The sequence below is a fragment of the Sceloporus occidentalis genome, unplaced genomic scaffold (assembly GCF_023333645.1).
Source record: "Sceloporus occidentalis isolate IW3139 unplaced genomic scaffold, rSceOcc1.0.p SCAF_7, whole genome shotgun sequence".
Taxonomy (NCBI): Eukaryota; Metazoa; Chordata; class Lepidosauria; order Squamata; family Phrynosomatidae; genus Sceloporus; species Sceloporus occidentalis.
This window is the reverse complement of record NW_028316987.1, coordinates 93036383-93063629: the sequence shown is the minus strand read 5'-3', so window position 1 is coordinate 93063629 and position 27247 is coordinate 93036383. Positions and strand designations below refer to the sequence as shown.

The window sequence follows — 27247 nt, the reverse complement described above, 5'->3', positions numbered from 1 at the left end:
CACATTCCCACCCCCTGCCATTACACTCTACTTTAAGTACCATATAACCCCATCCTGTCCAACCATTTTATAACATCTACTCTTTCAATTGAGATAATTTTGCAGATTATTAGGCAGATAAGATAAATTTTTATTTCACTCTTCCTCTAAAAGCCCAGGGCTGTTGAACAGATTGCTTGGGACACTGTAGCTAATTGGTCCAAAGATGATGCTTCACTTTATAGTATTGTTAGAATTCCAGCCAAAATAGGTGCCCATCGAACTCAGTACTATCAGAAAGTCCAAAGAATTTCAACATACAGCAACATTTTTTAATTGATCTTGCTTGCACTTTCCCCATCTAGCAAATAAACTGATGGATTTAAAGGGAATTAGCATTTTCCTCCTCTGCTTACTAACCACCTCTGCTTTATCACAAGCACCTGCGATCATGCACATCTTTTTAATTGACTTTTAATTTAATAAACTGGCACTATCACCAACATCATCAACAGTCTTAGGCAAATGTTACACAGTTTTTTAATATTGGCTAAAACAGAACTCTCTCATAAATTAGAAAGTTTGAAGGGGGGAAAAAATGAAAAACATACTATTGTGCCTCTCCCTCTGATTTTTCTTCCAGATTTAGACACTGAGGGCTTCTGGTCAGCCAAAACTGGTGCTACATCAAGGGGCTTCCTTAAATATTAAAAATGATGTAAGCATAAGGAAGAAAGCATTGAAAAAAATCAATCCTTTTTCCAGTCAGTTGAATATACTACTAGACTGAGCATATGATTCAAACAACCACATACACAATTGCTCATCTGCCAATTGCTTATCCAAGTGATCTGTTCTTTAGTCTTAAATACAGGGTGGTACAGAACACAGCTTACAACCTTGGGAGTCTCTGACAGATGCCTCTCCCTTTCAATGGATTATAGGATTTTTGCCCAAGACACCAATTCTCTACAATTTCTATTTGGGAGGTGCTGTTGCACTTTGTAGGCTCCTTCTTCCTTTGGCTTCGGTTCAACAGTAAAAGTTGGGCTGGTGTGTGTCTCAAACAAAAAATTATTAAGGGAAATGAATAAATGCTACTCTTTCTCTGAAAAACCAAAACAAAAAACAAAAAACAAACCCCTTACTATGGCAGGTTACAGACCGCCCGTTTGGGGCGGCCTGTTCCCGCCCCTTTCCCGCTGTATCGGGGTCTCAGCTGCCAGAACGGCAGCCTCCGAGGCCCCAATCCGCTGCTTTCCAGGCCGTAAAAGGCCGCTTCCCCACAACCTGGAAAGGGGTGTCCTTGGGGCTTCAAGCCCCAGGGACACCCAGCGACGGCGAGGAGGAGAAAGGGGCCACTTTCTTCTTTGTGTCGCTGGCGCAGCCGTCTAAAGGCTGCGCCAGCGATGCAAACCACAGAAGGAGCTCCGTTTTGGAGCTCCTTGTCACGCCGCGGAAAGGGCACTCTATACGTCCATGCCACCTCGTTTGGATGCGGCGCGTTTGTGACGTCGTAATGGCGGCCCCCGTGTGGAACGGGCGCCGCTATTTTGTATGGACTGGGTCCGTACTAGGGTTAGGGGCGTCAAGAAGTGACGCCCCTTTCTAACCCTAGTACGGACCCAGTCCGTACTATTATGCCCGTTTGTAACGGGCCATAGTGAAGCTCCTGAAGAGTAGCTGTTGACATTACACTGGACAGCATTCCTTAAGGGCCAACGTAGTTTCCTAACATGTCCATTATAATGTCCTGCAAACTGGACTGATGTTGCTGGCATCTGCCTGTCCTCTTCACTATGGGGTTTTTCATTTTATATAATGACAGATATGCAACAGATGTAACCAAAATGAAAACAGAATGTTTTGAAAACATAGTTCCAAGTCATTCCTTCGTATACAGTAAGACCACTAAGAAAATGACTGCTTCATAGTCACAATCTTAGACCTCTCAGACTTCTCCAGGATTGCTTAAAAAATCAACTCAATATTCAAGCTAAGCTCCAGAGATCAATGGGAAAAGGCATGTGTGTATATCTCTGATGCATACTGTAAGACCTTTTAGGTCCCATTTTGGGAGAAAGGCAGGAAATAAATTAAATAAATACATGACTTAATAAGCTCCTGGAAGTGTCAAAAATTATGATGGACAAGCTACATATAAATAGATGTTGAGGACATCTCAAAAGATAACATTAACCAATATTTAGTTAAAAATGGGAACCGGATACAGCACTTCCTATCCTCTTGCTCATTTGTTAAAAATGGCAACTGATGCAGGACATCACTGGAGTCAGGCTAGATGCAACTTTTCTTCTATTACGAAACAAAGACTTTAGCTCCTAAATATAAAATACAGGGTTTATTTTTATATTAAGTTTTTCAGAAACTGTAATATTAACAAGCATTCTCTCAGAAATGGACATAGTGAGTGCATCAAATCTTTGTTTATATAACAGAAGCCAACAGGAATCTACAACTGGTATAATGACTCGATACTTAGAAATATATAATCACCTTGAGAATTACTGCATAGGAATATTCCCGCAAAGGAGGGACACACACAAAAGAAAAAGAGTTTACTACATACGGCTCAGGCTCTGCACTTGTAACTGGTGCATCTCTTCTAAGTAAAAATCGGTTTTCAGGCACTGGAGGAATTTCTTCAGGACGCACAACAGGTTTGTCTCTTTTCGCATTCAAGTCTGATTTTTCATTTGCTTCACTTCTTTCAGAGTGGCTGGATGGACAGAGAACAATTTTTCACTCACCCTGGAAGTGTAACTTTGAAAATTTATGATAATTCAAATGAGAATGTCTGCAAAGTGGAACATACCTGGTCATTTTGGTAAATATTCAGTTCCTAAATTTCTTAGTCTGCCCATTTCACTTCTGCAAATACTAAACCTATCTTACTCCTTGGTGTATAGAGATGTCACATCTCCTTTCTAAGAGGCAAGGAGAACACACTTGCAAGAACTTCTGTATATGGAGGCCCTAATACCATTTTTTTCATTATTCAAAATGCATGCTTAGAGGTTCTCTTGCAACAGTGGAGCTCATTTCACTGTTGTTTGCTTTCATTTAATTAACTAGATGCTTTAAGGCTTGTTCCTAAACCTGACTGACTTTTTAAAAAAAGCCCTTTTCATCTATTTTAATGTATTAAGTACCTTCTTTGTCCTGGTGTCTGTCTGTTATTGGGCTCCTCTTTCTTCCTCTCTTCCCTTCTTTGCTTTCGTGACTGTTTAGCTTTGGTTCTCCTCTTACGTTTCCTTTTCCTGCTTCTCTCATTTTCAGATTCACTGTCAGATGAGGATTCTGATGAAGTAGATGAACTGCTGGTGGAGGTGTCTGACGCTTCTGAATTAGTTGAGACTTTTCTCTTCTTCTCCAGCGCTTAGAATGACAAAGTCATACTATTTTATTATTATCGCTAGAAGATATATGGATGGAATTCAACATGGATGCAACAAGAAATACAATTCAGTTATCTGGTGATATTAATTATTTACCGTTACAAACACATTTCTGTTCCTGTTTCAGAAAGTGTGACAATTTACTTCTCATTTACTGACAGTTAGTATTGGAACTACAAAACCTCTGTTGATAATATAATATTAAATAACTCCAAAACAATACTGCCATAGCTTACTCATGTTTGGCTTGTTGCAGCCCAAATGTGGAAAGCCCTGCTCCCTTGAACGTCTTATTTGAACCAACACTGTTTTCTCTCTTGTACCAAGACATGGCATTTATTAAGGACTTTTGGTCTTAATTTACTGTAAATGTACAAGTTCATGGTTTTAACTGTAGCAGACCTTTAAAGTGAGCTGTTCTGACCTGTGGTCACATTTAATATATTTATGTTAAGCCATTGATGATTTTAAACTGTAATGGTTTTAAATTATTGTTTTACCTGTATGCTTCCCTGAAATCCCATGATAAAGGGTGGGATATAACAGTTTTAATAAATAAAAGGAATAAATTTAACTTGAGAAAACAAAGCCAGAGCCATTAACACAAACTCACACTCCTGCTTCTCTACTCACACAAAGTAAACTACGAGGAGCCTGACCACATGCAGCAGGTCTGCAACTGACTGGGTCTTTGTTATCAGCAACCTACTGTCAACACTGCCCCTCCCAGATTTCAACTCCTCTCATTTGAAAAATATTCTTTCATTTAGGTGTGTTTCACTTAAAAAGACCCACTGCCAATGCCCACGCTCAGCTTCTCTTCCACTTTCAATTTCCCTTCTCAAAGATGTTGGTGAGGGTATGATATAAGAGACATGTAGGCCAAACTATCAACATAACAGAACTGCAGGATAGGTTCTACATAGGAGTCAATGAAGTTCTCTTCCTTCCCAAGTCCTCCATAGCCAGCTCTTCACTATACATGCACCAATCCAACAATTGTATCTGCTGGGAAATTAGTGTGCGCCTCCGTTGAAATCTCCTTTCCAACAAGGACCACATAGAGAGGCAGAAAGGGAGAGAAAGGCTCAGCTAAAGGTGCACCCATATGGGTATGGATCATATCTCCAAACTGAGTAAAATTAAATCAACTATTTTTCTTGAATTGACATAATAGACATAGTATATATAACATAGTACATGACATTGTAGATGTCATGTCCCTGCTGAGCCTGGAAATCCACTGGATGACCTTGGGCAAGTCATTCTCTCTCAGCCTCAGAGGTAGGAAATAACAGACCTCCTCTGAATAAATCCTGCCAGGAAAACCCTACAATAGGATCACCATAAGTCAGAGGTTGAATTGAAGGCACATAAAAATGGTACCAACAGATGTGCTCTTGCAACCTCTCCCCAAATGGTGCAGACTGTGATGTAACACCCTAGCAATAGCAAGCACATTTCTATACCACTTATCCGTGAACTAGCACTCCCTAAGCGGTTTACAATGTGTAAGCCAATTGCCCCCAACAAGCTGGGCACTCATTTTACTAACCTGCGAAAGGATGGAAGGCTGAGTGAATCTTGGAGCCACTCAGGATAGAACTTACAATGTTGTGGCTGCAGGACCAGTATTTAACCTCTGTGACACCAGGGCTCCCTATAAATACAGCTGTATCAAGGAAAGTGACTGTTTTAATGGCAATATCTGCTAAGTGAAATGGATAGTAATCTGCTGATACATTCTGTCATTTAAACATTTCAAAAATATTTTATCAAGGAGATGAATGTTTAATATTCCTATGTCACCCTGTGTATCCTACCACAACTTTAGTTTATCCCAATACTCAGTGTCAGACTGTATGCACTCCAGTATAGCAGAAGGAAATGGCCAAAATGAGCATGATACCATTATAAAGCATGGCAGAAAGCATGGCAGGTAAGCACTGTCAAAGCACATTAAAATAACTATTTTAGAATACTAATGCAAATTAAATGTTGGGAAATTTCTAAGGCTAAGACAAATTAAGAGCTCATCTCAGCTACTCCAAACAAGAATGTAATGGCTTACCATCCTTGGCTGATTTTGTAACAAGCACTCCACAGTCAATAACTCGCACATCAGCATATGGCCTACTGGCAGTATCAGTTTTCAGATTTTCTATTTGTTCTATCACTTCAAATCCAGAAATAACCAGTCCAAAGACAACATGAACACTGCAGAAATATAAGATACAGAGGCTACCCTCATTTATACAGAAACAGGAGTTGAAAGAAATGTTCTTCTTAAATACAAAATTTCAGCCTGTTTTTAAACAAGATAAAATGCAGTATTAAAATGTCATACCTTGGAATAGGTGATCATGTTTAACCTAAGATGTATATGGAGTTACATGTTACACAATTACAAACATAAGTTGTTATTGCACACACACAGAACCCACTAAGGCCTATTTTAAAAAGAAAAGGGATAATTTGTTTCAGAAAACCAGAAATATCTTGAATATTAAGCTCTCCCTGCCGAAACAAGGCTTTCCACTTTTCACTATATGAGCTCTGATTCTATTCCCTTATTTCTACTCCACCTTTCCACTAAAGTTGGGACGTAAGGTGGCATCCTTCTTTTCCACTGAGAAAAACATGGGCAATTTCTCATGCAGAAACTCTGAAATTAAAGGTACAAAAATACCTGTCCTAATCACTTTCTTTAGCATTTTTATCCTGATGCTTTTTATAAGGAACTCAAGGACAACATATATGTCATATCACTCTTCCATCTATTTTACTCTGTTATTGTAACAATAATTTAGCCATTATGGGCCCAAAGTGGTAATGGTCTCAAAGTCACTCAGTGAGCTTCGTGGCTGAGCAGAGATCTGAGTGTGCATCATTCTTCACTGTAATATATAGATGTGCCCAGGAAAGGTTCCCCACTTGACTAAGACCAAATCTTTCCAACATGCAGGAAAAAATAAATAAAGATGTGGGTCTTACCCATCAAGATGAGGAGCAGGTTTTGTAGTTCTGTTTAACACCAACATGCATGAGAAGATGGTTTTTTGGGGGGGAAATCAGGTGTTCAGATGAGAAGGTAAAAAGGCAGAATGGTGCACATAACAAAAAAGTAGGGGGAGAAAAAAATACAACAGTTAGTTTTGTACAGAAACCCTGGGTCCATACTAAATGCAGGGACTTTTGAGTAAGTGATTAACATTGCAACACAAAACCACACTTTTCAGTTTTTTCCTCTCATTAAGATGGAATACATGCAGTGCATATAAACAAATCAACTTCTCAGTTTCACCATGGCAGGAACTGGATGAATTATCATGGATGTACACATATTTCATTTATTGCACATTGCACAGAATTGCAATCTGGTTCTTGAAAATAACTTCAGAATCACAGTAAATTAGGTATGGCTACAAATATTATCTCTATACGTAACTTTTTAACAATCAAACCTATCAGAAATGTATAACATTTGTTTCTGCAAACTAGCTGGTCTCTCACTACTCTCCTGGGTCAGTTCTAAACCATTTCACTGAAGAATGGTCTACAGATACTGCTACAGAAAAGTAGTAGTTGAAAGTCTATGCTCAAAGAATGTCATAAATTAGCTGTCCCTCGTACTGTGTCTCCCAGATGTTTTGGGGTACAACTCCCATTATCCCTGACTATGGGTTCTGTTGATTAGGAGTGATGGGGACTGTAATTTAAAACATCTGAGTGTGCCAGAGTGGAGGGAATTTACACTGGCTCACTGCAATCCTATACCTCATTTTTCAATCAAAATAAATTCTATCAATTCAGTGGAACTTATTCTCACATTAAAATGTACATGATCGAAGCCTTAGAAATTCATTTGCACTGCTTGCAATGTGATGGCCATGTTTATTTATTCCTATAATTTTGGATATCTTTCAATACCTAAATAAAGGTTTTCAGCTTCTTTTAAAAATGGAATTTACTATCTGGAAGAACTAGTTTGTCTTTCAAATATTCCAAACCATTTTTGGGGGCAGCACATTAGAAACATCATCAATATTACTTTCAAACTTGTTTTCCAGGAAAGCTCTGCTTTGAAATCATTAAGAACTTCATCAGGATCCAGAGAATTCATTCCACTATGAGGATTATAATATATATAATTCTGATCCAGAAAGGCATCTTGTTAAAATTTGTTCCAGCTACCCCGGAAAGTTCATTCATACATATAGTACGTGTTAATCATACATGTTAATAGTCCTAATGACTTTTTAGGACTCGATGTTTCCTCAGTCCCCATTTGTTAATGGGCAGTGCAATAATACAACTCTAGAATGGAACCACCTGAGGTTATGCAGGAAAAATCACAAATTAAATACAACACACTTGAATCCTCCTTAAACCACACAGAGTATTGCTCTAGCAAAAAACAAGGACCATTTCAGAATTTCAAATTGTTATTAAAGCTCCTTCCCCTGAGCCTACTTAACATATGTTACATTTGTCCATTAAATGAAATAGTTCTCTAAATTTCACTTCCATAAATTAAAAGGTTTATTATTAAGGGACTACAGCTCTTGGTCGCACAATTCTTGACAGCCACACCAAAAACTAGTGCTGGTTTAGAAGCCTTGAATGAATGATGGCCAAGGAACTCATCTGCCTCATTTTCCTAGAGGAAAGGGAGGTGGGGTGCTTATGTATCTTTGCTCACAGACATTCCCTATACCAGGAATGGACAACTGTGGGAGACTAGGGTAGTGCATTAGCCCTCTAGGAGACCTTAGAGGCTGCACCTGCTCTCAAAAAATGATGATAATAGTTTTGCACCCAAACTTCTTTAAGAGGTATGGTATGGGGCTTTTTTCACCATGCTTTGAGTTTCAAAAAAGGCCTCTCCTGGGTCTAAATTGGCTTGTGCAGCACAGTGTGTAGTGGAAATGTACATCATAACCCCTTGTGGATATTATGTGGATATTATATTGAGTAGAAATGTGTTTATTAAGCCCTCGGTGAAATAGGGACATAGAGTTTTGTGATGTTCAAATTCAAGACTGTGAAACAAAATATTCTGTTTCATTTAAAGTCCTGAAAGTCTAGGCAGTATCACACTTGAGGCATATGCTTAATTTTCACAGAAATAAACGTACAATACAGTGAACATTAAACACATGCTTAAGGGCTCCAAACACCAAAGAACATTCACAAACAAGGAACAGAATGTGCAACCAAACATTACCTCACCACGAGTTGATTCTTATACACTATACTGCAAGGGCTACTACATGAGCAACATACAGACAAAATAATCTGTAAGTAAACATTTCGTAAAACAGATAAGCATTCCACTAGTGTGCTTCCATAGTTGGGGGTTCTGTGACCTCAGGTCACAAACTCAAATGTTACTCTAGCCATGAATGCACTGAGAAACTAGTAGCATGTCCCTCAGTCTTAGTTCTCATAACTATAACATTTGTTACTGTCCAGCAGAGGAGCTGTGAAGACGAATAAGAGACATATTGTAAAGCAATTGGCATACTTTAAACTACAGCAGATGCTATTGAAGAGAATACTTTGAATAGAACTTCCAATATATTACCAAGGATATCGTGAAGAACAACTCCAAATACCGATTGAAATACTGAACATCAGCTGTCCATTACAGCTCTGGAGATTTCTCCATTAAAAAAATCCACTTATTTTCACAGTTAGTCTTTTTATTACTCAACCATAAATATGTAAAAACAAAACAGAAGTCATTGAGGGAGACAAAAGCAAACAGTACCCTTGAGCAACTGGAGCAACAAACATTATAAATTGTGCCCTGCTTCCCTCTTTCCATATTTTAGGTGCCCCAATAAGTTTGAAAGGTTGTATTTGAGCAATGTTGAAAACAGGTGGCAGGTGTTTTAAACAACCAATGCATTTTCCACTAATATTTGTTCCACAATCTATTGCACAATAGAATAAGAACCTGTCCTTCCCTCCCTTTTCCAAAGTTGTACCATTTCCTCTAAATGAAGAGTTGCTTAGAAAATGTTGCCTCTGGAGCCCTTGAAAGAGCTCTCCCAGGAAAACAACTGGTTTTCTACAAGTCATTGATAAATTTGATACTGTTTCACAACCTTAAATTTCTCAAGTTGAGAGGATGAGGCTAGACTGTATTTATGGTTTTAAAATAGCACTGTCATAAAGACATCCTCTCTCTCAGAGCTGGAAGAATTTTACTACCACAAGATTTAATGCACATATGAGCAGAAAAGGACAAGAAAGACAGAAAGGAAGGAAGGAAGGAAGAAAGAAAGAAAGAAAGAAGAAAAAGAACACAGCCTTAGAGGAATGAGACATTACCTTTGGAGCGCACGATGTAACACTGTTTCTGTAAATTTTACACAAAAATGGCAAGAAATAAATTGTAGTACAATTCCAAACAAATCTGAGTCTATGTTTAATACAAAATTTAAACTTTTTCAAGTGAATGCAGCTTTCAAAGTGTACTCAATACCAAGGACATTTTAAAAACAGGGCTCTAAATTTTCTTTCTGGTCATATTTGGAAAATAGCAAATGCAAGATTATACCAGTAAAGAGACATCCTCCACTACAACAGACACTCTTGTTAAAACCTCTGCCTAAAGCAGCACTTGTATTTTCCCACTTTTTTAAAAGCATGCAACTGTATGTCTGTGTAGAGTTCAGTTCATGTGAATGAATGTGAACTGTACAGGATATCATGCCAGTATATTCCATTGTGAAAGAATACTTAAATAATCTAATGAAGAATATTGAAAGCACAAATCTTTTACTTATATGGTTAGCTAAGTACATTCAATTTTGGGATCTTTCACTCCCCCAAGGGAAAAAAGGAGTGAATTATACTACAGACAGTAAGCTATCTTTTTAAACCACATCCAAAAGTCAGTCAAAAACACAAAGGCAGCATCATTCTCCCTAATCTTAGCATACTAGATTGTGTCAAAAGAGTAAAGCTAGCACAAGGTGCTTATACTAATGCTGCAATTTGGCACTTATGTGTAGACTATGGAGACATTTTAGATATTAATGAATAACAAATTTACAATGTAAATAGGTTAATGTAATTGGTCCTTCATTAAAGATGGGGGGGGGGAGTTGTGAAAAGGGCCCCACAGGAAAACCATATATCTTTAAGTTAATCATTGGAGAAATGGAAAGCGAGTCCCAAACTATGTTTTATTACAAAAAGATAATATACACTCCCCTGAATTCTACTGCTTTACATTTAATAGAATTTTCCCCAAACAGCAGTTTAAAATAGGACAAAAAATCATCATCCTATTCATATTCTCTCCTATTATCTTAGCTCTGACATCTAGGAATCTGGCATTCCCATCCTCCTCCTGCACAAGCTGGGTTTAGAAAAAGATGTAGACCTGTTCCAAGTTTTACAATGCCTCAAAAAAACAACCCCGGGCTGCTTTTAAGAAACAGAACTCAAGACTCTTGTGGTTATTGTGTGCCTTTGGTGTATTTCCAATTTATGGCAACCCTACCACAGGGTTTTCTTTGTTCAAAGGCTTGCCACTGCCTTCCTCTGAGGCTGAGAGTATCTAACTTTAAACACTACCTGGCTGGTCAATCTAGTCGATTTCAGGTCTCTCAAGGCCTTGTATGAACCCAGATGGATTTTCAAACACCTCTCATTGCAACAGTACACCTTCCTTCAAGCTGCATCACATAATTATTTTTGGAAGTCTTCTCCATTGCCTTTCCTTTCAGCAGAAAGAATTGGTTAGATGATGCTGTGGAATCTGGTCAATACACTTAAAAGGTGTTGCTCCTGGCATGACCAGAAATATTGCAGTTCAGTCTCAGAGACTTAAACATCTCTAAGGGATTTGATACACGCTTTTTACAGCGCATTAGCAAAGATCATAACAGCTCAGGATATAAGAAGAAAATACCAACACTCACTGGAGACTGGCTGCTGACTTTTTCATTATACTATCAGCCCGTTCACTTTGCTGAACTCCACTATATCAAGTTCCCTGAAACTTCAGGAACATATCCTGAAAAGTGTGTGCGCAAAGGATTATGAAAACCTTCCTGTGGATGTAGTCCTCTGAATTTTAGTCACTGTTTGTTTCTGATTTTTTTCCTAGCAAAGATAAAGCCACACTAACTTTACAAACTTCACTTTCAACCATTATGTCTTGGGACTCATGCTATCAATAACAACTCCATTAGTCTATACACTGCTGTATCTGTGTGTTCCAGGTTCCAAATGTGTTCTTCACCAAGGCTAGGCAACTGAAGTCTTCCTGATGTTTCTGCACTGCAATTCCCATAATCTGTCATCAATGGATAGGGCTGATGGAAACTATAGGCCAAAAACAATCGGAGGCTTAAAGCTGTCCACCACTGACCAACGCAGTCCATTTACATTGTAGGAGAAAAGAGTTTGATCTGGATGTAATACTAAAACATGATTATGTGGCAAGCAAGCCTTCTTCACTTGAGTGCTTTCCCCATTTTCTTCTGCGAAACAGCAAGGAGTCTAGAAGCTTTCTATTCCATTTTAAATTAACCACAGCTTTTACGTGAACAAATCTAAATCATGGTTAATCTTAACTATGGTCAGTGGAAACAAGCCACTTTGAACCACAGTTTATGATGCTGGTTTATTTTTAGTAACAGTCATTCACATCTATCAGTATAGGGTTCAGATATAGCAACTTATTATTCCTGATCTCCACATGGGTAAACAGGAGGAGGAAATGGGTGAGAGGTACCTGAGGCCAAGACATGCCTAGGCTCATTCTCATTATACCAAACATAAACTAGGTTTTAGCATTTGGTCCAGGTAGAGCAGTTGTACTGGTACAGCAGTTCCTTGCATGTTTTCCCATGAAAAATCTATGGCAGACATAGATCTCTAATCATAGGCCAGATATGGCCCATGAACCCTCACCATTCAGTTGATACAGGCCCTTCCTGAACTTAACTCTTGAGGTGATTCCTGAGTATACAAAAGGCACAACTTTGAAGAAGAGAGATCTCAGGGAGGGTCATGGGGAATAAATGAAATTCAGCCTCCCCCCAGGGGGCCCTAGGAGATAATCTTGGTCATAATCCTACTGTTTAGTCCCAACTAGAGTAAACCAACTGAGTCAAATGTTGGTGAGTCAACACAGGTCTACATTAGCTTGGACTAACAGTAAGATTTAGGTCCCAGTCTTCAGCTTTTATATTGACATGAACTCCTAAAGTATTCTGTACAAGGCTCTGAAGTGTTCTATACAATATTAGCCTGTCTTACAGCAAGAAGGTATTTTGTAATATTATCCTTTCCCTCATGAGATCCCTTCCAACTCTGTGAGCCTATAATCTACAACATGTTTTCTACATTCATTAGATCTATGGTATCAGAGTGAACAGATCAAGCTATTGGTCAAACACATTTGGCCCTCTAATTGATTATGCACCACAAATTGAAGAGCCATAGCTAATCTTCCTATCTGTAGGGCTTTTTAAATATTGGAGATCATAGTGCTGAAACTTATTGTGCAGGGATTAGTACTTACATGTTCTTAAATTCCTGCCTGAAACCTTTAAGTCAAAATTTATGACCGAAAAGTCTGATTAGTGGTCTGGATTGAGAAGACACTACAATCCCATGGATATGGAGCACAGAATATCTGCATTGGCTCTAAATGGCACAGGGACCCTGTTCTCATCCAACATGAGGCCAAGGCACCAATAATGATTCAGATATGTAGCTTTGCCAAGCTACTGGGTACTTGATAACCCTTTGCCATTTCATCTGCAACCACTCTTCTCTGTTTCCCCCAAAGGTTCCAGTGCATTTAACTCTGGAACACTGAACTGCTACTTCAGAAGTAAACTGTCCAGTAACATTGCAACACTCTCCATCACAAGCAGAGATGGATGGAAGGGGCAGCTGGAAAGAAACTCTGCATCTTGTCATATGTGCAGCAAACTTCATTCACTGCCTTTAAATCTACTGCTGCCTACCACTCAACCCCCCATTTCAATTAAAAATCAGAAGAATGAACCCTTCAAGAATGATCACACATTAAACAGCTGTATTAGTGTAGAACCTGTTCATTTTAGTTCAACTTATGTTTCTGGTTATAATTCTGGAAATATGAGAGGCACCGAGATTACTTTCCCTATTCAATGTACTTCCTATATTCAGTGAACGTACAGATCTATGCCTATATAAAATCACTTCCTCTGAACTGTGACGGTAGGGTTAACTATTTATCTTATTATAATATATCTTTTTACAAAACTGAGCCAACTGTTTAAACTCTGTATCAGAACCTTTCAAATTAAACACTACACTATAAAATACAGCGCATACCTATTAATCCAGTTTTGACTCATATACTGCATTGTCATGTCAAAGAAACTTTAGAGCCCATCAGTAGCCTCTTGGGCAATGTGCTTTCTCAGTTGTAGAAGTTGTTATTTCTCTTGTTCAGATAAGCTTAAAAATGGAAACGTGTGAGCAAAGAAGGTAGTAAGGATAATGAACAAAGTATTTTGTTTATTACTGAAGATATGATTAATGCCAGTCTGAATTTTCAAAAGAAGCCACTTTTCTGTTACACTAGACAAGAGAATTCACTTCAAGCCTACATCTCTTTTCCTAATGAAGTATGAAGGAAAACAGGTTACCAATTCTTCCACTTATGTTTATAATGACTTTCCATTTTTGGGACATTCTTTAGGAAGCAACCTAAATATGCCTCTTATCTGAACTTATTTGATCTCTTCAGACAGAAAGGATATAGTCCTTCTGGACATTATATTCCTTTAACAAGGCAGTGAAGCACCATTCATTCTCATCCACTAAGAAAGATGGCAAAGTTTACAAATATGTGACTAAAGCAACTTGGATTATTTTTTTTAAAATATGAAAAGATATCAATGTAAAATGTAAAAATGTAACAAAACTTCAAACCCACTTTTCTTAAACAGAAAGCCATAGTAAATAACACTTATACTTTTTTTTGTAATTATGGAAAGTAATTAGCAGAAAACAAGGCCCATGTTGAAATACACTAATAAAATTAAGCAGAATGACTGGGGAGACAATCTGTCAACTTCAGCCCACTAGGTACTTAGTATTCGTAATATATTTTTGAATCTGAGATCAGTTTTGAAACAAAACTTCTGAAATGTCCAATTTTGCCATTAAATGTATTAGATAAAATCTTGTCAAGATAAACTGTGTGCAGAAACACTTTTTATTATACATGTACTCTGTTGTAAAATTGAAGCCTTTATGATAAACTCCAAAAATATCTCATCCTAAACAAAATGACTCTTTGAAAAAAAAACTTTTTCTGCTGCTTGCAGATGCATTCTGGTCAACATGATCTAATCCACATAATTTTCATTGACTTCAGCCCTCTTCAGAAGTTTCTCTCCATGTACTAAGCGAACATGTGCTACTGCTCAATACCCATACATTCAGAGGTCTTGAAGACGACACTATGTGCATAGCAACCAATACCTGAACTCCACCTTTCAAACTTTCACCAAATGCATGAAGATCAGGGGGCAGATAGGGCAAAGATGAAACAATACTGGGATGTGTTCACTAAATGCATAGGGGAAAACTTCTGTAAAGGGCTTTCTCATTGCCAGGAGCTGAAATGGGATGCAATTTTTGCCTCTTTTTTAAAAATAAGATTCTAAAACTGAATTATGTACTGAAACTCTTAATTTATTATTTTTATACTCTTTAAAGATTTGAAGTAAAGTCAGTTACTGCAGAACAAACATTCTACTCACAAAATTTAAGATTCATCTCTTATTAGTTAGAGGAGCAAATAAGAGTACATTGTTCGTCGCTTTAAGGTTGATTTTAGCAATACCATCTTTCTCATGAACAGCGCTTCTCCACTGGAAAAAAACTAAACTTTCAATTTACATCTACTTACATGAAAAACTGGGAACCATTGGTATGTTTCCCTCTGTTTGCCATTGACAAAAGAAATGCCCGATCATGTTTCAAAATAAAGTTCTCATCTGTTTCAAAAAAGAAAAGAAAAGAAAAGTCCATTAGCTTCTATGACTTTACAGACTTCAAAAATGTCAGTAAATAACAATACGGAATTACCCAACTTTATAGCAGAGAAATTTAAATTTAAAAAGCAATCTACACAATTAAAATGGGAACAAGTTTGAACAAACAAATCAGCATCTATTAAAATAATACTTTGTAAGGCTAATATAAAAAAAAGAAAGAAAGAAATGATTTTAAAACTGTAAGTAGTAGATTTGTTTATCAAGTTGCCTTTACTGAGTCAGACTACATGTCCAACTAACCCAGTTTTGAGACACAGCAGCCCTGCCCAAAATGTCAAACACAGGATTTCCAGTTTTGCTGTTCAAAAGCTTTTTCTACAAATGGATCCTATACAGATTATCTCCAAGGCCATGGAACTAAGGAACAGATGGTGGGGGGAATGGGACAGGGACGGACCGACAATAAAACAGTAACTTGCAGAATGCCCGTCACAAGATAGGGGCTTATCAGTGGGTAATTAAGGCCCACTATATTCCCAGCAGAGAGACCAATGTCTGGCTAATTGAGGATTACATTTTCTGTATTCCGAGACTTCTTAGGACACTCTTGGGGTATTAAAAAAATGTCAGCAGAGAAAGAGAAACAATACGCAGTAATCCCCCCCAGTGATCTATAGACTACTACCCACCATACCAAAAGCGTGAAGTGAAGTGAATAGGCATAGTGGGACTGGAATCCTTCTCTTTATAAAAGTTGTTTCAAACACTGGGATAGACCCATGTTTAATCACATACAGAGTAGGCTCACTGATATAAATGGCCCTTAAGTTATGATTAGCTGGAGTCTGCTGCTGGTACAACTGAGTCTAGACCCATTCCACTATTCCTTCTCCCATCCCTTCACCTTCCACATACTTCAAAAGCCACACTAACAGTGATAAATCTCTTAGGTCTACAGCAGTGTTTTTCACTAAATGAAAAAATAAAATAAAATGAAGGAGAAAAGCACATGTTCTCATTTCATGACCAGTACGAATGTGTTAAATTTTCTAAAGTAAAATGTTAGGTTGGTGATGAGAATAGAGATACTGAGCAACACTAATTTTAGTCAGGAAAACAGATTTCATATGTGCACAGTCATAGCAATTACGGCTGAACTATTTGATAGCAAAGTTACAGAACCAGAGTATTTGTACTGTACTTACCCATAATAACATCATAGAAAACAAGAACCGAAAACTTTTAGAATATGAGTTTGTCAACAGGCCATCAATATTTGCTAACATCTAACTATATTAAGAATCCTTTGAAAGTATCTCTTGGACCATGCATCAAACTGAATTAAAATGAGTATCGGACACTGTAATTCGATCCAAGTACTTTCCATATAGTTTGTAACCAATACTGCAACAGCGGTTCAATATCTGTTCTAAAAATCAACAACCAATAATATGAAACTTAAAGAGTCTAATTCACAAACATACCTTAATTTATCCCATTCTATGGAAAGTACATGCTGAAAAATATTTTGAGAATTCAGTACCCATACAAACCTTGAAAGAGTAGGATGGGGGAAAGGAAGACTTAAGACTTTTTCAGTGATAATTATTTGGAATCCAATTATTTTGTTATTGAAAGAGAAAACTGCCTTAGAGCTTCTCAAACAACCTCTAGGCTTCTCTCCAAGCTATATTTACCCAGCCACAAATTCATTATCAGTGGTCCATATATTAGGAAGGGTGCAGGGGAACAATCTGAATTTGTGTTGAGTTTTTGTCTCTTACCTTTTCATTTTGCAAAAGACCACATTCTCTATAAACAAAAGAATATGTTGACAGTTTTAGGCAGGAAGAAAGGAGTTTTCATGAATCAAGTTGCCTAGCCTCCATGCTGCAGTCATGTTTAACCACTACATTAGCCGCAATAAATTTTGATCATTAACGCTATTATTACAATGGTTGTCTTTAAAACACATGCACATAGATAATATCCATGCAATGTTACTTTCATGCAAAAGTCATCTATTGTACACCTTTTCATTAAACACATCAGGAATCAAACCTCCCCAAAATGAAGCAATTGATCAAGAATGATTAGACCTTACCTTTGAAATATCCTCCATAAATAGATTCACCTCCTTTTCCATTACCTAGTAGATTAAAAAGTATAAATTAAATTTTGGCACAGGTATTTTAAAAACTGGAACTGTTCTTATGATCACGAACAAGTGGTCTATCAATTTTGCAACGCTTATAGTCACGAACAGATCACTCATCAAATCAATATCTTTGGTAGATGCATAAGGAACATGTTAGAGGTTACTTTGCCCTTTTACTGCCTGTTAACCTCCTGTTCTCTAAAGGGCTGGGAAAGAAGTGGGAGGGAGCACCAGAAAAAGAGTGTCATGCATGAAGGTGGCTGGTTTGTGCTAACAGAAAAACTGTGATTCTTTAACAAGGGAAGATGCCCAATTTCTCAAAATCGTTTGCAGTTGTTCCCTAGATTAATTTTGATTTCAAGCAAATTCTCAATTACAGATGCTCAACTTACATTCCAAGTAAGCCTTCAGTGCAGGGACAAAGGCAGGCATTTTGTAGCAGGGATGAAGAAAGCAATAGTAACCAAGGAGTAGGTTAATGAGCAGAGCAGTAGATGGACAGTCACACACTAGGTCTGAAGACATTAGTTCTAAATCTCGTTTAAATTCATCTCATCAAGCAACATTCCTAGACTTTTCATTTATGTGAATTATCTGGAAGACTGGAGAAACCTTATATCTGCAATTCTTGGGCATATCTGCAGCCCTTTATGCAAACACAGGATTGACAAACACAATAAGCTACATGACTGATTCAATCAAATGCTTGCAAATTCCATGCAGGGATTTAACCACAAATTAAGAAGTGCTGATCAATCTTGCATAGAGATATTCTGATTAACATGCCACTTTATTTCATTTCCAAAAAGACAGTGTGTGAAGGGACACTAAGTACAGATGCTATATAGGTTCAAGCATTCCATAAAGCAATGCATCAGAAACAGAATTTTCAGATATCACTCATATATAAGCAGTGAGCTAATTGGTCAACTTTGTATTCACCTTGTTTTCTAAAAAGCCTCAATTACCCTTTGCTTCGAGGGCAGAGGCCAAGCTACACATTTCATTAGGGCCTACAAGAATTTTAAAAACTTAATCTCATTGTAATATTAACTTTTAAAATGAAAGTAAGTAATGGTTTTGTAAAATGTTCTAGCAACACATTCCCTGCCAGTTTAATGACACTGGAGTGAGAAATTTAATTTCTCTCAGTGTCTACCTTCACTGAAGTCTCCGCCTTGAATCATGAAGTTTTTAACCACACGATGAAATGTTGAACCTTTGTAGCAGAGTTTTTTCCCAGTTGTTTTCCCAATTCCTTTTTCGCCTGCAGAAAAGAAACATATGTCAACTACAAGCTTAAAAATCTCAGCACAGTAATATTGATTTCAAGATGGAACTGTAGACTAAGACAGTAGAATTCAAAGACATAGGTGTTTTAGTCTGGAAAATCAGTACGCAAAGGGGTCTTGTAGCACCTTTGAGACTGACTGATAGACTATTTAAGTCAGAATACTGACTATTTGCAGTCTTTAATGACTTGGTCTATATGCTCCACTTGAAAGCACAGACACAATCACAAAACTGACCTTAAAGGAATAATTATTTTTCTACTGTACGGACTGAAATATTTGAAGACTTTCTAACTCTTTGTCCCTCTCCCCCCAGACATTTAACACTGCAGGTGAGGGGTGACTGATTTTTTTTTGGCATATCATGACTATAACAGCATTTTTTGTGAACACTTGGCAGATGCCAACTTCTCCAAGATTGTCTCCAGAAAAAGATTGGGAGAACTGAAATTGGATTTCATATCCTGGGCCAAAAAGAGACCTCCTGCTGGAAAAACATTCCCAAGCACCTATTTGTCTGTTCATTCTATTTTTCAGTGAAGGGTGTGGGAAGAGGACACGAGAATCCTAAACAACTCCTTGTGCCTCTGGTGACTGCTAGGCAGGAACATCCAAAGAGGCACATATCAAAGAACATTCAAAAATGCTTTTTAAAACAGTTTCTGCTTTAGCACTAAACCACACATTTTTGCAACCAATGCCACATGCCACACAAAACTACTTCTGGTATGTTAAGAACAAAGATCCAATGCTCAAATAGTTTCCATATGTGTGTGTGTGTGCACACGCAAGTGTAACTGTATTTTCATCCCTAGGCTATAATACCTCGCAGGGAAATTGATGTTCTACCATGTTATAGATATAATAATAATAATAATAATAATACTTTATTTATATACCGCTTTTCCGCAGCGATCAAAGCGGTTCACAGTAGTATCATATATACATATAGCTTTGTAGTTAAGACCTCTGTATGTTAGAGAACTAAAAAGGTATTGCAAAGGAATGCGTCAAACAAACTGGCCAATGCTGAGCTTTTTAATATATGTGAGTACAATTTTGGCACCCTGGAAGTATTACGCAGGATGGTTGGTCTTACTAACCATGTGGCCTCTGTAGGTGGACCCTGGAGTTAAGCTGTAAAGTAGCTACAATTATTCATGACTATGAGGAAGCAAGTTACCTGTACATAGGCAGAGGAAATTTTTGCAAGTCCTTGGACATACATCAGAGAAAAGTTGAAATACAATACGACCAACTGGAATGAGAAGATAGTATTTTAGTTTTGTTCACAGACCAGCTAACCCAAAGTACTGAGTTTTCAGTAAGGTTCTTGAGTAAACTTCAGTTTAAAAAAAAAGTCTGGCTCTCTTTCAGTTTTGTCTCCTTTTGGTGATACTCACAGATAAATGTTTAGTGTCACTTGGGAAATACTGAATCAATCCTCTCTTTGCTGCCCAAGTTTTGCTGAAGTGGGAAAGGGAAGAACTATAGAGTAAGTGTAAACTGCAGAGCATGGCAACATGGATCCTGCCAAGCCCTTCCTGGTCAGCCTAAAGCCTCCATTGCAGGATAGCAATGTGAGAAATGGTGTTTATTGATAGAGGAAGAACATCCATAGAGGGGCAACCAAAGAATTACTATGCAGGAACTCAGTTTGTTGTCTTGATTCAAAAGGAGCAGGTTGTGAACTGCAAACCTGCCTTCTGCTTTTGAATGACTAACTGTCCCCCTCTTTGTTACTTAAGCTTTGTGCAGTTTTACAGGCTTCAGGTAATATGAAGATTAATAGGCTTGTTGTTAGCTACAGAAATTGAACACAACCTCTATGAAATCAAACCAGAAATTCAAACCAGGTGTTAATATAAGCATTGATCAAGAAGTAATGAACTGAGACTTTTTTTGCATTAGTGTTATACTGTAGAAAACTACATAAGTATCAGTCTTGTGCATATCCTTTTCTCTTGTCACATGTTGGAAGTAAACAGACACATTTGCACACCCTAGCTGTGCTTTTCATTTCATTTCTCTCTTCTTGCTAGAGAGCATGTAAGCCCATCTGTATTTATAGCAATGTATATGTGAGAAGGTAAATAGAGATGTGTGGTCAAACATAAAAAATATTTAAATTTCTAAAACAAATACATAAATATTTACTATTTTCATTTATTGCCCACAAGAGTATGTGAGGTACAGTCATAAAAGAAAATAAACTACTTTGAAATATTGTGGAACTAGGAAGTAACCGTATTTTAAATCTCCAAATCTTATCACTTCTATTTCCATTTATCATGTAACTGTGCAATCCCACTAGAACAGCCCATCCTGGCTCTTGTAGCAGCTTGTAATAAAAACAGTCTGTGCAATGCTTACTAAAATTATCACAGTAAAACACTACATTTACAAAAGTGAAGCTGTTAAGAGTCTGATGTTAAAAAATGACAAGAAAATGAGCTTTAGCATATAAAGGCATTACATACATACAATGTACACTGTCTAAAAATAATTTCCTGCTTTTCTTCTGCTAAGGCATTCAGAGTACCTAAATATAAAAAGCCAGTCAAAATGCTGGCATCACAAAGAAGTATCAGAAGAAATTTAGCAACCTGAACAAGTGACAACAGAAACATCCAAGATTTTTCCCAAGACTATGAATTCTCCAGTGTGTGTGTGTGTGTGTGTGTGTGTGTGTGTGTGTGTGTATATATATATATATATATATATATATATATATATATATTTTTTTTTTAAAAACCCACATAGTAAACAGATGAAGAACATATTGAATTTTCTTCAAGCTGGAAAACTGTTACCTGTTTAACTCATCATTCAAATAATTGCATTTTTGTAGACTGCTATGCTTTAAAAGTGAAAGCAAAAAAAAAAATCTGTTAAAAGATTACAGCCTCACGACTTAAAGCACAGTTTTCTACAAAATCTATCTAGATGTTCCACTCAGTTCAACTGGACTTAATCCGAGAGAATACAGACTTTGCAACTCCTTTCCCAGAGAATTTAAGACTGCCACATCTCTGCTTTCTTTTCACAAACAAACACTTATCTGTTTTTACAGGCATTTCAGGATTGCTTTTTAAAGGCAAATCCCACCTAAACTATGTGCTGTATTTCCATAATTGTTGTATAGGGATATGTGTGTGTGTGTGTGTGTGTGCGTGCTTAACAGCGTATGTTTTTATCTGATTTTAACACTGTTGATCATTTAATCTTTTTTAATGTTTTATATTTTATGACTTTTAATTCTTTTTTTATAAATTTATGAATTTTTAATTTTAACTCAGTATTGAGTTCCGAACTTGAGAAATGGCAGGAACTGCAGCAGCAGCAGCATTGCAGCTTTAATTTTCTAGACCGGGGTTTGCAGAGTTCAGGTTTATAGAATCTGTTTTGGTTTTTTACAAGTACTTGACCCTGGTGCAAAAGACCTACACTAAGCCTGCACAATTCTGTTTAATTTCCCAACCCTGGCCATCGATCACTTGTACAAAACTACCTCAGTTAATCAGAGTCAAGCTTCACACTACCCATTTTCCACTTATTTATTGATACTTAAGTTCCATAAAATATCACATTTGCATGTTGCAGCAAGTCATTACTTAATGAATTTAATGAAGTACGCTTTACAAAACTGCTCTATATTGCATCTTCCTGCAAACAAGATATTTCCTCCAGTGACGTCTAAATAATACATTCAGTAGCTCAGGTAACTGCAAGCAGTGTGTCAAATCTTCAGTAAAAGAGTAAATGTGTAGAGTCCCCAAGTCTTACCTGGTTCGCGATTGATTTCTATGTCAAAGAAGCACTGAGGCCGATCCTGTGCCCCCATGGCAGCAGCAGGAAGCCCTAGCACTCCTCACCACTTCCACCCTGGAGAAAAAGAAACACATCAGAACTCAAGCAGCTCAGAATGCCTGCAATCATAAAGAGGGAGTAGAATGCCAAGGCTGGAAGCAATGCCTCCTCCTGTATTACCAAGAAACCAATGATAACCAGTCACAGGGAATTCCACGTGAACCAAGCGGAAGACAGAACTTCTATAGATGCTGAAGAGCTTTTGTCAGAGAAGGTGAGCACAGGGGGAGAGAATATTTAAACTGCAGATATGCCCAAGATTATTTCCTAAACAAAGCACTGGACAAAGCAGAATTAATCTCTGTTCCTTTCCCACTCTCTTTTAAGAATGGGTTATGATGTGTGCCTCTATCTGTGTGGAAGTAGTGGAGTGAGAAAAAGAGCACACTACCAATACCAACGTTGGCTGCATACGCATTGCAGAAATAATTCACTTTAACTGCCATGACTTAGTGCTATGGAGTTGTAGGAATTGTAGTTAGCTTTCTCTGTCAGAGAGCTCTGGTGCCACAACAAACTATACTTCCCAGAACTGCACTGCACTGCACTGAGCCATGGCAGTTAAAGGGAATTATTTCTGCAGTGAGGGTGCAACTACTACAGGGTTCAGAACTAAGGAGCGGTATGTTTCATTCGGCCCACATCTGTTAGAAATGAGGAGTATCACACACTCAAACCACACAAACACAACGAAAAACAGGGGTGAGAATTATGAAGCTCTACAACTGTTATTGGAATTGGACTCACAACCCAACTACCGTAAAAATGCTATGAACAGCAGTCCCCAAAAAATATGGCTAGCTGATTCCCACCCTTGCCTTGACCAGAAAGGTAGATTCTTTTTAGCTAACTCAGGCCCGTTACAGACCGCTGAGAAGCGGCAGTCTGCCGCCGCTGCCAGTTGCAGCATCTGGGAACTGCAGCAGCCAAACAGTGTGGTTCCCGGACGCTGCAGAGAAGGAGTGCGAAAATTGCGCACCTTCCTGGCCCCTGGAAGAGATGCCGTGAGGCGCTAGTCGTGCACTCGTGGCGTCACTTCCGGGGCGTGACGTGCGGACGCAGAGCGTCCACTACGTCAAAATGGCGGCCGCCGTGTGGAACGGCTGCCGCCATTTTGACATAGTCATTACACGCGAGGGCCAAGGTGCGTCAGGAAGCGCCGCCCCTCGCGCGTAATGAGGGCACCTCATGGGCCCGTCTGTAACGCGCCCCAGGCCCCATATAGACAGGCCAAAATAAAGCTGCTTTGGGTCACTTTGGAGATATGGTGTTTCAATGATGCATGCGTCCTAAGAGTCCAGAAGCTGCACCAAAGCTGCACTCCAGTCCTTAGGACTGGATCATGGCTTTGGTGCGGCTTCCAGACTCTTAGGACGCATGCATCATTTTAACAGTATACAGTGGACCCTTGTTATACGCTGGGGTTTGGTTCCAAGATCCCCCGCATATAACAAAATCCGTGTATGCTCAAGTCCCATTAAATATAATGACATAGCAAAATGGTGTCCCAAATAAAAAATGGAAAATCAAGGTAAATGTATACTTTTTTGGAACATTTCCAAACCGTGTATGCTTGAATCCGTGTATAACAAATCCGTGTATAAGAAGGGCCGACTGTACCTCCAAAGTGACTTGAAGCAGCTTTATTTTGGCCTGTCTGTATGGGGCCTGTTTGCTGAAGGGAAAACAGCAAACATTTAGCCACCGACCTTTGTGGAAATAGTGACCTAGCTTGCAGGTCATGACATGTCAGGTGTCCAGGGCAACACTGGCTTCTTTCATAAGCAGCAGGATGAACATATCACTAGCATTGGGCAAGCAAATAGTGGACTAGCCCACCGCCGGTTTAATGGGACATCAGAACCCCAAAGGAAATGGTGCTTCGGGTTGATTCTCCCTCAACAAAGTGCTGAAACAATGCTCCCCAACCCATCCACAAATTAGATCTTTCCCCGATTTGTTGTGTTCAAAAGTCAAGTTAAACAAACTACCACCAGGACAAGTAACTTATATCTTTTGAAACAGATTTATCTGTACCAAATAGCATTTGATAAAGAAAAGGATTGGTAAATTATAAAGAACTGTACACTAGACATACAGAAATAACAGCATATTGCTGTTCTGTTGTGTTTTTGTTGCTGTCTGATTTGTTTTTGTAATCCTGTACTATTTGTTGTTGTTGTGTGCCTTCAATTCATTTCCCTATCATGATTTCTTGGCAAGTTTCTTCAGAGGGGATTTGCCATTGCATTGTTTGAGGCTGAGAGAGTGTGGCTTGCCCAAGGTCACTCAGTGGGTTTCTATGCCTGAGGTGGGATTTGAACCCTGGTCTCCAGAGTCTGTAGTCCAAGATATAATGCAGAAATAATCCAGTTTGAGACTATTTTAACTGCTCCGGCTCAGGGCTAGGAATCCTGAGAACTGTAGCTCTGTGAGAGATCTACCTTTCTGTGTCAGAGAGCTCTGGTGCCACAATACACTACAATTCCCAGGATCCCCTGGCTCAAGCCACTACACCACATTGGCCAGAACATGTTGCCGCATACTGTTTGTTTATCACTGGGGTTTTTTAGACTAAATCAGTGATAAACTAGGGACCTTTTGGTCTGTGGTTTGTTTAGGGTCCGCCTTCTGCAACAGTGTGTTTCTTTATCCTCGACAAGCCAGACTCCAGGAAAATCCTGACTTGTCATTACATTTAAATGCATCCAATGGCTAAATATTTCCTAACCAATCTCCTCTTGGCACAAGGCAATAAAAAGCCCTGCTCTCCTATGTACTGTCCATTTATGGAGCACTTGTGGGAGAAACCCTGCCTAACACCATCCATACCCAGCTACTATTTTAAAAGCAGCCACGTCTTAAAACTCAACTGATTTGTAAGGGACTCAGTGGCAATTAATTATAACCTAACAGGATTAAATCCTCCATGTTTCTTTGCTCCAAACAGAAGAGTGCTATAGGCATTGGGGTACACTGTAAACCCAGAAGGGTTGCGGAGTGGACTCTGTTATTCCCAGTAACCTTCTGCAATTTCTCAGTCCTAACTCACCATCCATTAAAAGGCACAGGGATCTGTTCTGAAAACACAGTATCATCATGAAAAGCTATTTCTTATGTGAATTGCAGCTGAGTGAAGGAGAGTGGCTCTGCCTGCCTCAGGTTCAGCCCCAGCAATGCTGGCACACAAACAGGCCTTTAAATAGATCTTCCTCTGCTTCAGGCCTTGCAGAGACACTGCCAAGCCAATGAACAATGCCACAATGGTCCTCCAGAGCAATGAAAGTCTGACCCAACAGCAGTAGGGAGACCCCATCCTTGTCAGATCCTTCTTTTTACCAGGACCAGAGAGCCACCATCCAGAGCCAAGGGCCCCAAACCAGCCGCCCAGGGAGCTGCATATGCATCAAGGCTAAGGGAAGAAGGGCATCTCTTATCTGGGCACCATCATCAACCCAGGAATTTGTGCTCCGACCAGACTGAGCTGGCTAGCGCTTTTTGGAAGGCAAATCCACTCTCGCCTTCCCTTCCCTAAAAGCTAAAGCTACATAAATAGCTTGTTCCTCTCTTTCTTTAAGCTGCTACTCTTCCCAGAAGGAATGGGAGCCCCAGAGACTCCCTCATCCGGGGCTCCTGGCTGACCTTGCCTCCTGCCCCCCTTCAATAAAAGGGAGACACAAGATGACACGGCTATCCTTCCAGATCAGCTCTGGCTTCCCTATTACAGCGTCGTCATCATTATTGCACTGTCATATTGTGCCTCGCCTTCAGTCAAGGGAAGACCTGCCATTACAGCATCTTATGTGATATTCTTCTCAGGATGTGGCCAAAGTAAGAAGCATCATGATCTAGATCCCTCCCCCGGTTTTGGCAGCGCTTTAATGCTCTCTCTGGCTCTCTGCTGTGGAATTCTGGGAGTTGGAGTTTGCTGTGGGCGCTCCGCTCTGGGCCCCGCGACAAACTCCAACTCCCAGAATTCCACAGCAGAGAGCCAGACAGAGCATTAAAGCGCTGCCAAACCGGGTTATGTCTCCAGTGTGGACGCAGCCTTAAACACACTGCAGAAATAATCCGATTTGAAACCGTTTTAACTCTTTTCCTCCCTCGCAGTGACCCTTACCTGGCCGCCGCCGCCGCCGCCGCGCTCCTTCCTTTCCTTCCCTCAGAGGAGCCCTTGAGGAAGACAAGGCGAAGCCCTGCCGCCATTAACAGCCTTTTCTTTCTCTCTCTGAGGGAAGGAGCGGCCCAGCCCACCTTCCCGCGCACGCGCACTCCTTCCCTTGCCTCTGTGGCACGGGGCGCGCGCGCACTACACGCACGTTACGTACGCTATGCCCCGCCTCCTCCCTCACTCCCATTGGTCGGCCCACCTCACGCCCCGCCCCTTTTTCCTCCTCTGGTTCAGAAAAGGCGATGGCGTCACCAGGCCACGCCCCCTCGCATTTATTTTTGAACGCTCGTTTGCCTGAAGGGAGAAGAGAAAGAAGGACGACGCTTCTT

General features: G+C 39.2%; 1 protein-coding gene across 9 annotated transcripts in view; it reads right to left on the bottom strand.

Annotated features, from left to right (window-relative positions):
* NKTR (natural killer cell triggering receptor) overlaps positions 1-27017 on the bottom strand; it is a 37981-nt gene extending 10964 nt beyond the window's left edge. For 2 of the 9 annotated variants that reach the window (XM_089533724.1, XM_089533726.1), the window contains exons 1-12: positions 26868-27015; positions 22664-22762; positions 20061-20135; positions 18745-18852; positions 17532-17576; positions 15340-15427; positions 6393-6422; positions 5470-5615; positions 4954-5070; positions 3153-3378; positions 2570-2719; positions 591-678 (exon numbers count right to left, since the gene is read on the bottom strand). In XM_089533724.1, coding sequence (XP_089389850.1) covers positions 591-678; positions 2570-2719; positions 3153-3378; positions 4954-5070; positions 5470-5615; positions 6393-6422; positions 15340-15427; positions 17532-17576; positions 18745-18852; positions 20061-20135; positions 22664-22721 — 1131 coding nt within the window. In that variant the 5' untranslated portion in view covers positions 22722-22762; positions 26868-27015. Of the gene's footprint in view, positions 1-590; positions 679-2569; positions 2720-3152; positions 3379-4953; positions 5071-5469; positions 5616-6392; positions 6423-9737; positions 9761-15339; positions 15428-16911; positions 17240-17531; positions 17577-18744; positions 18853-20060; positions 20136-22663; positions 22767-26867 lie in introns of those variants that run through there. The other 7 variants (XM_089533733.1, XM_089533725.1, XM_089533727.1 and 4 more) reach the window with 7 other exon arrangements.
* Positions 27018-27247: the final 230 nt, after the last annotated feature.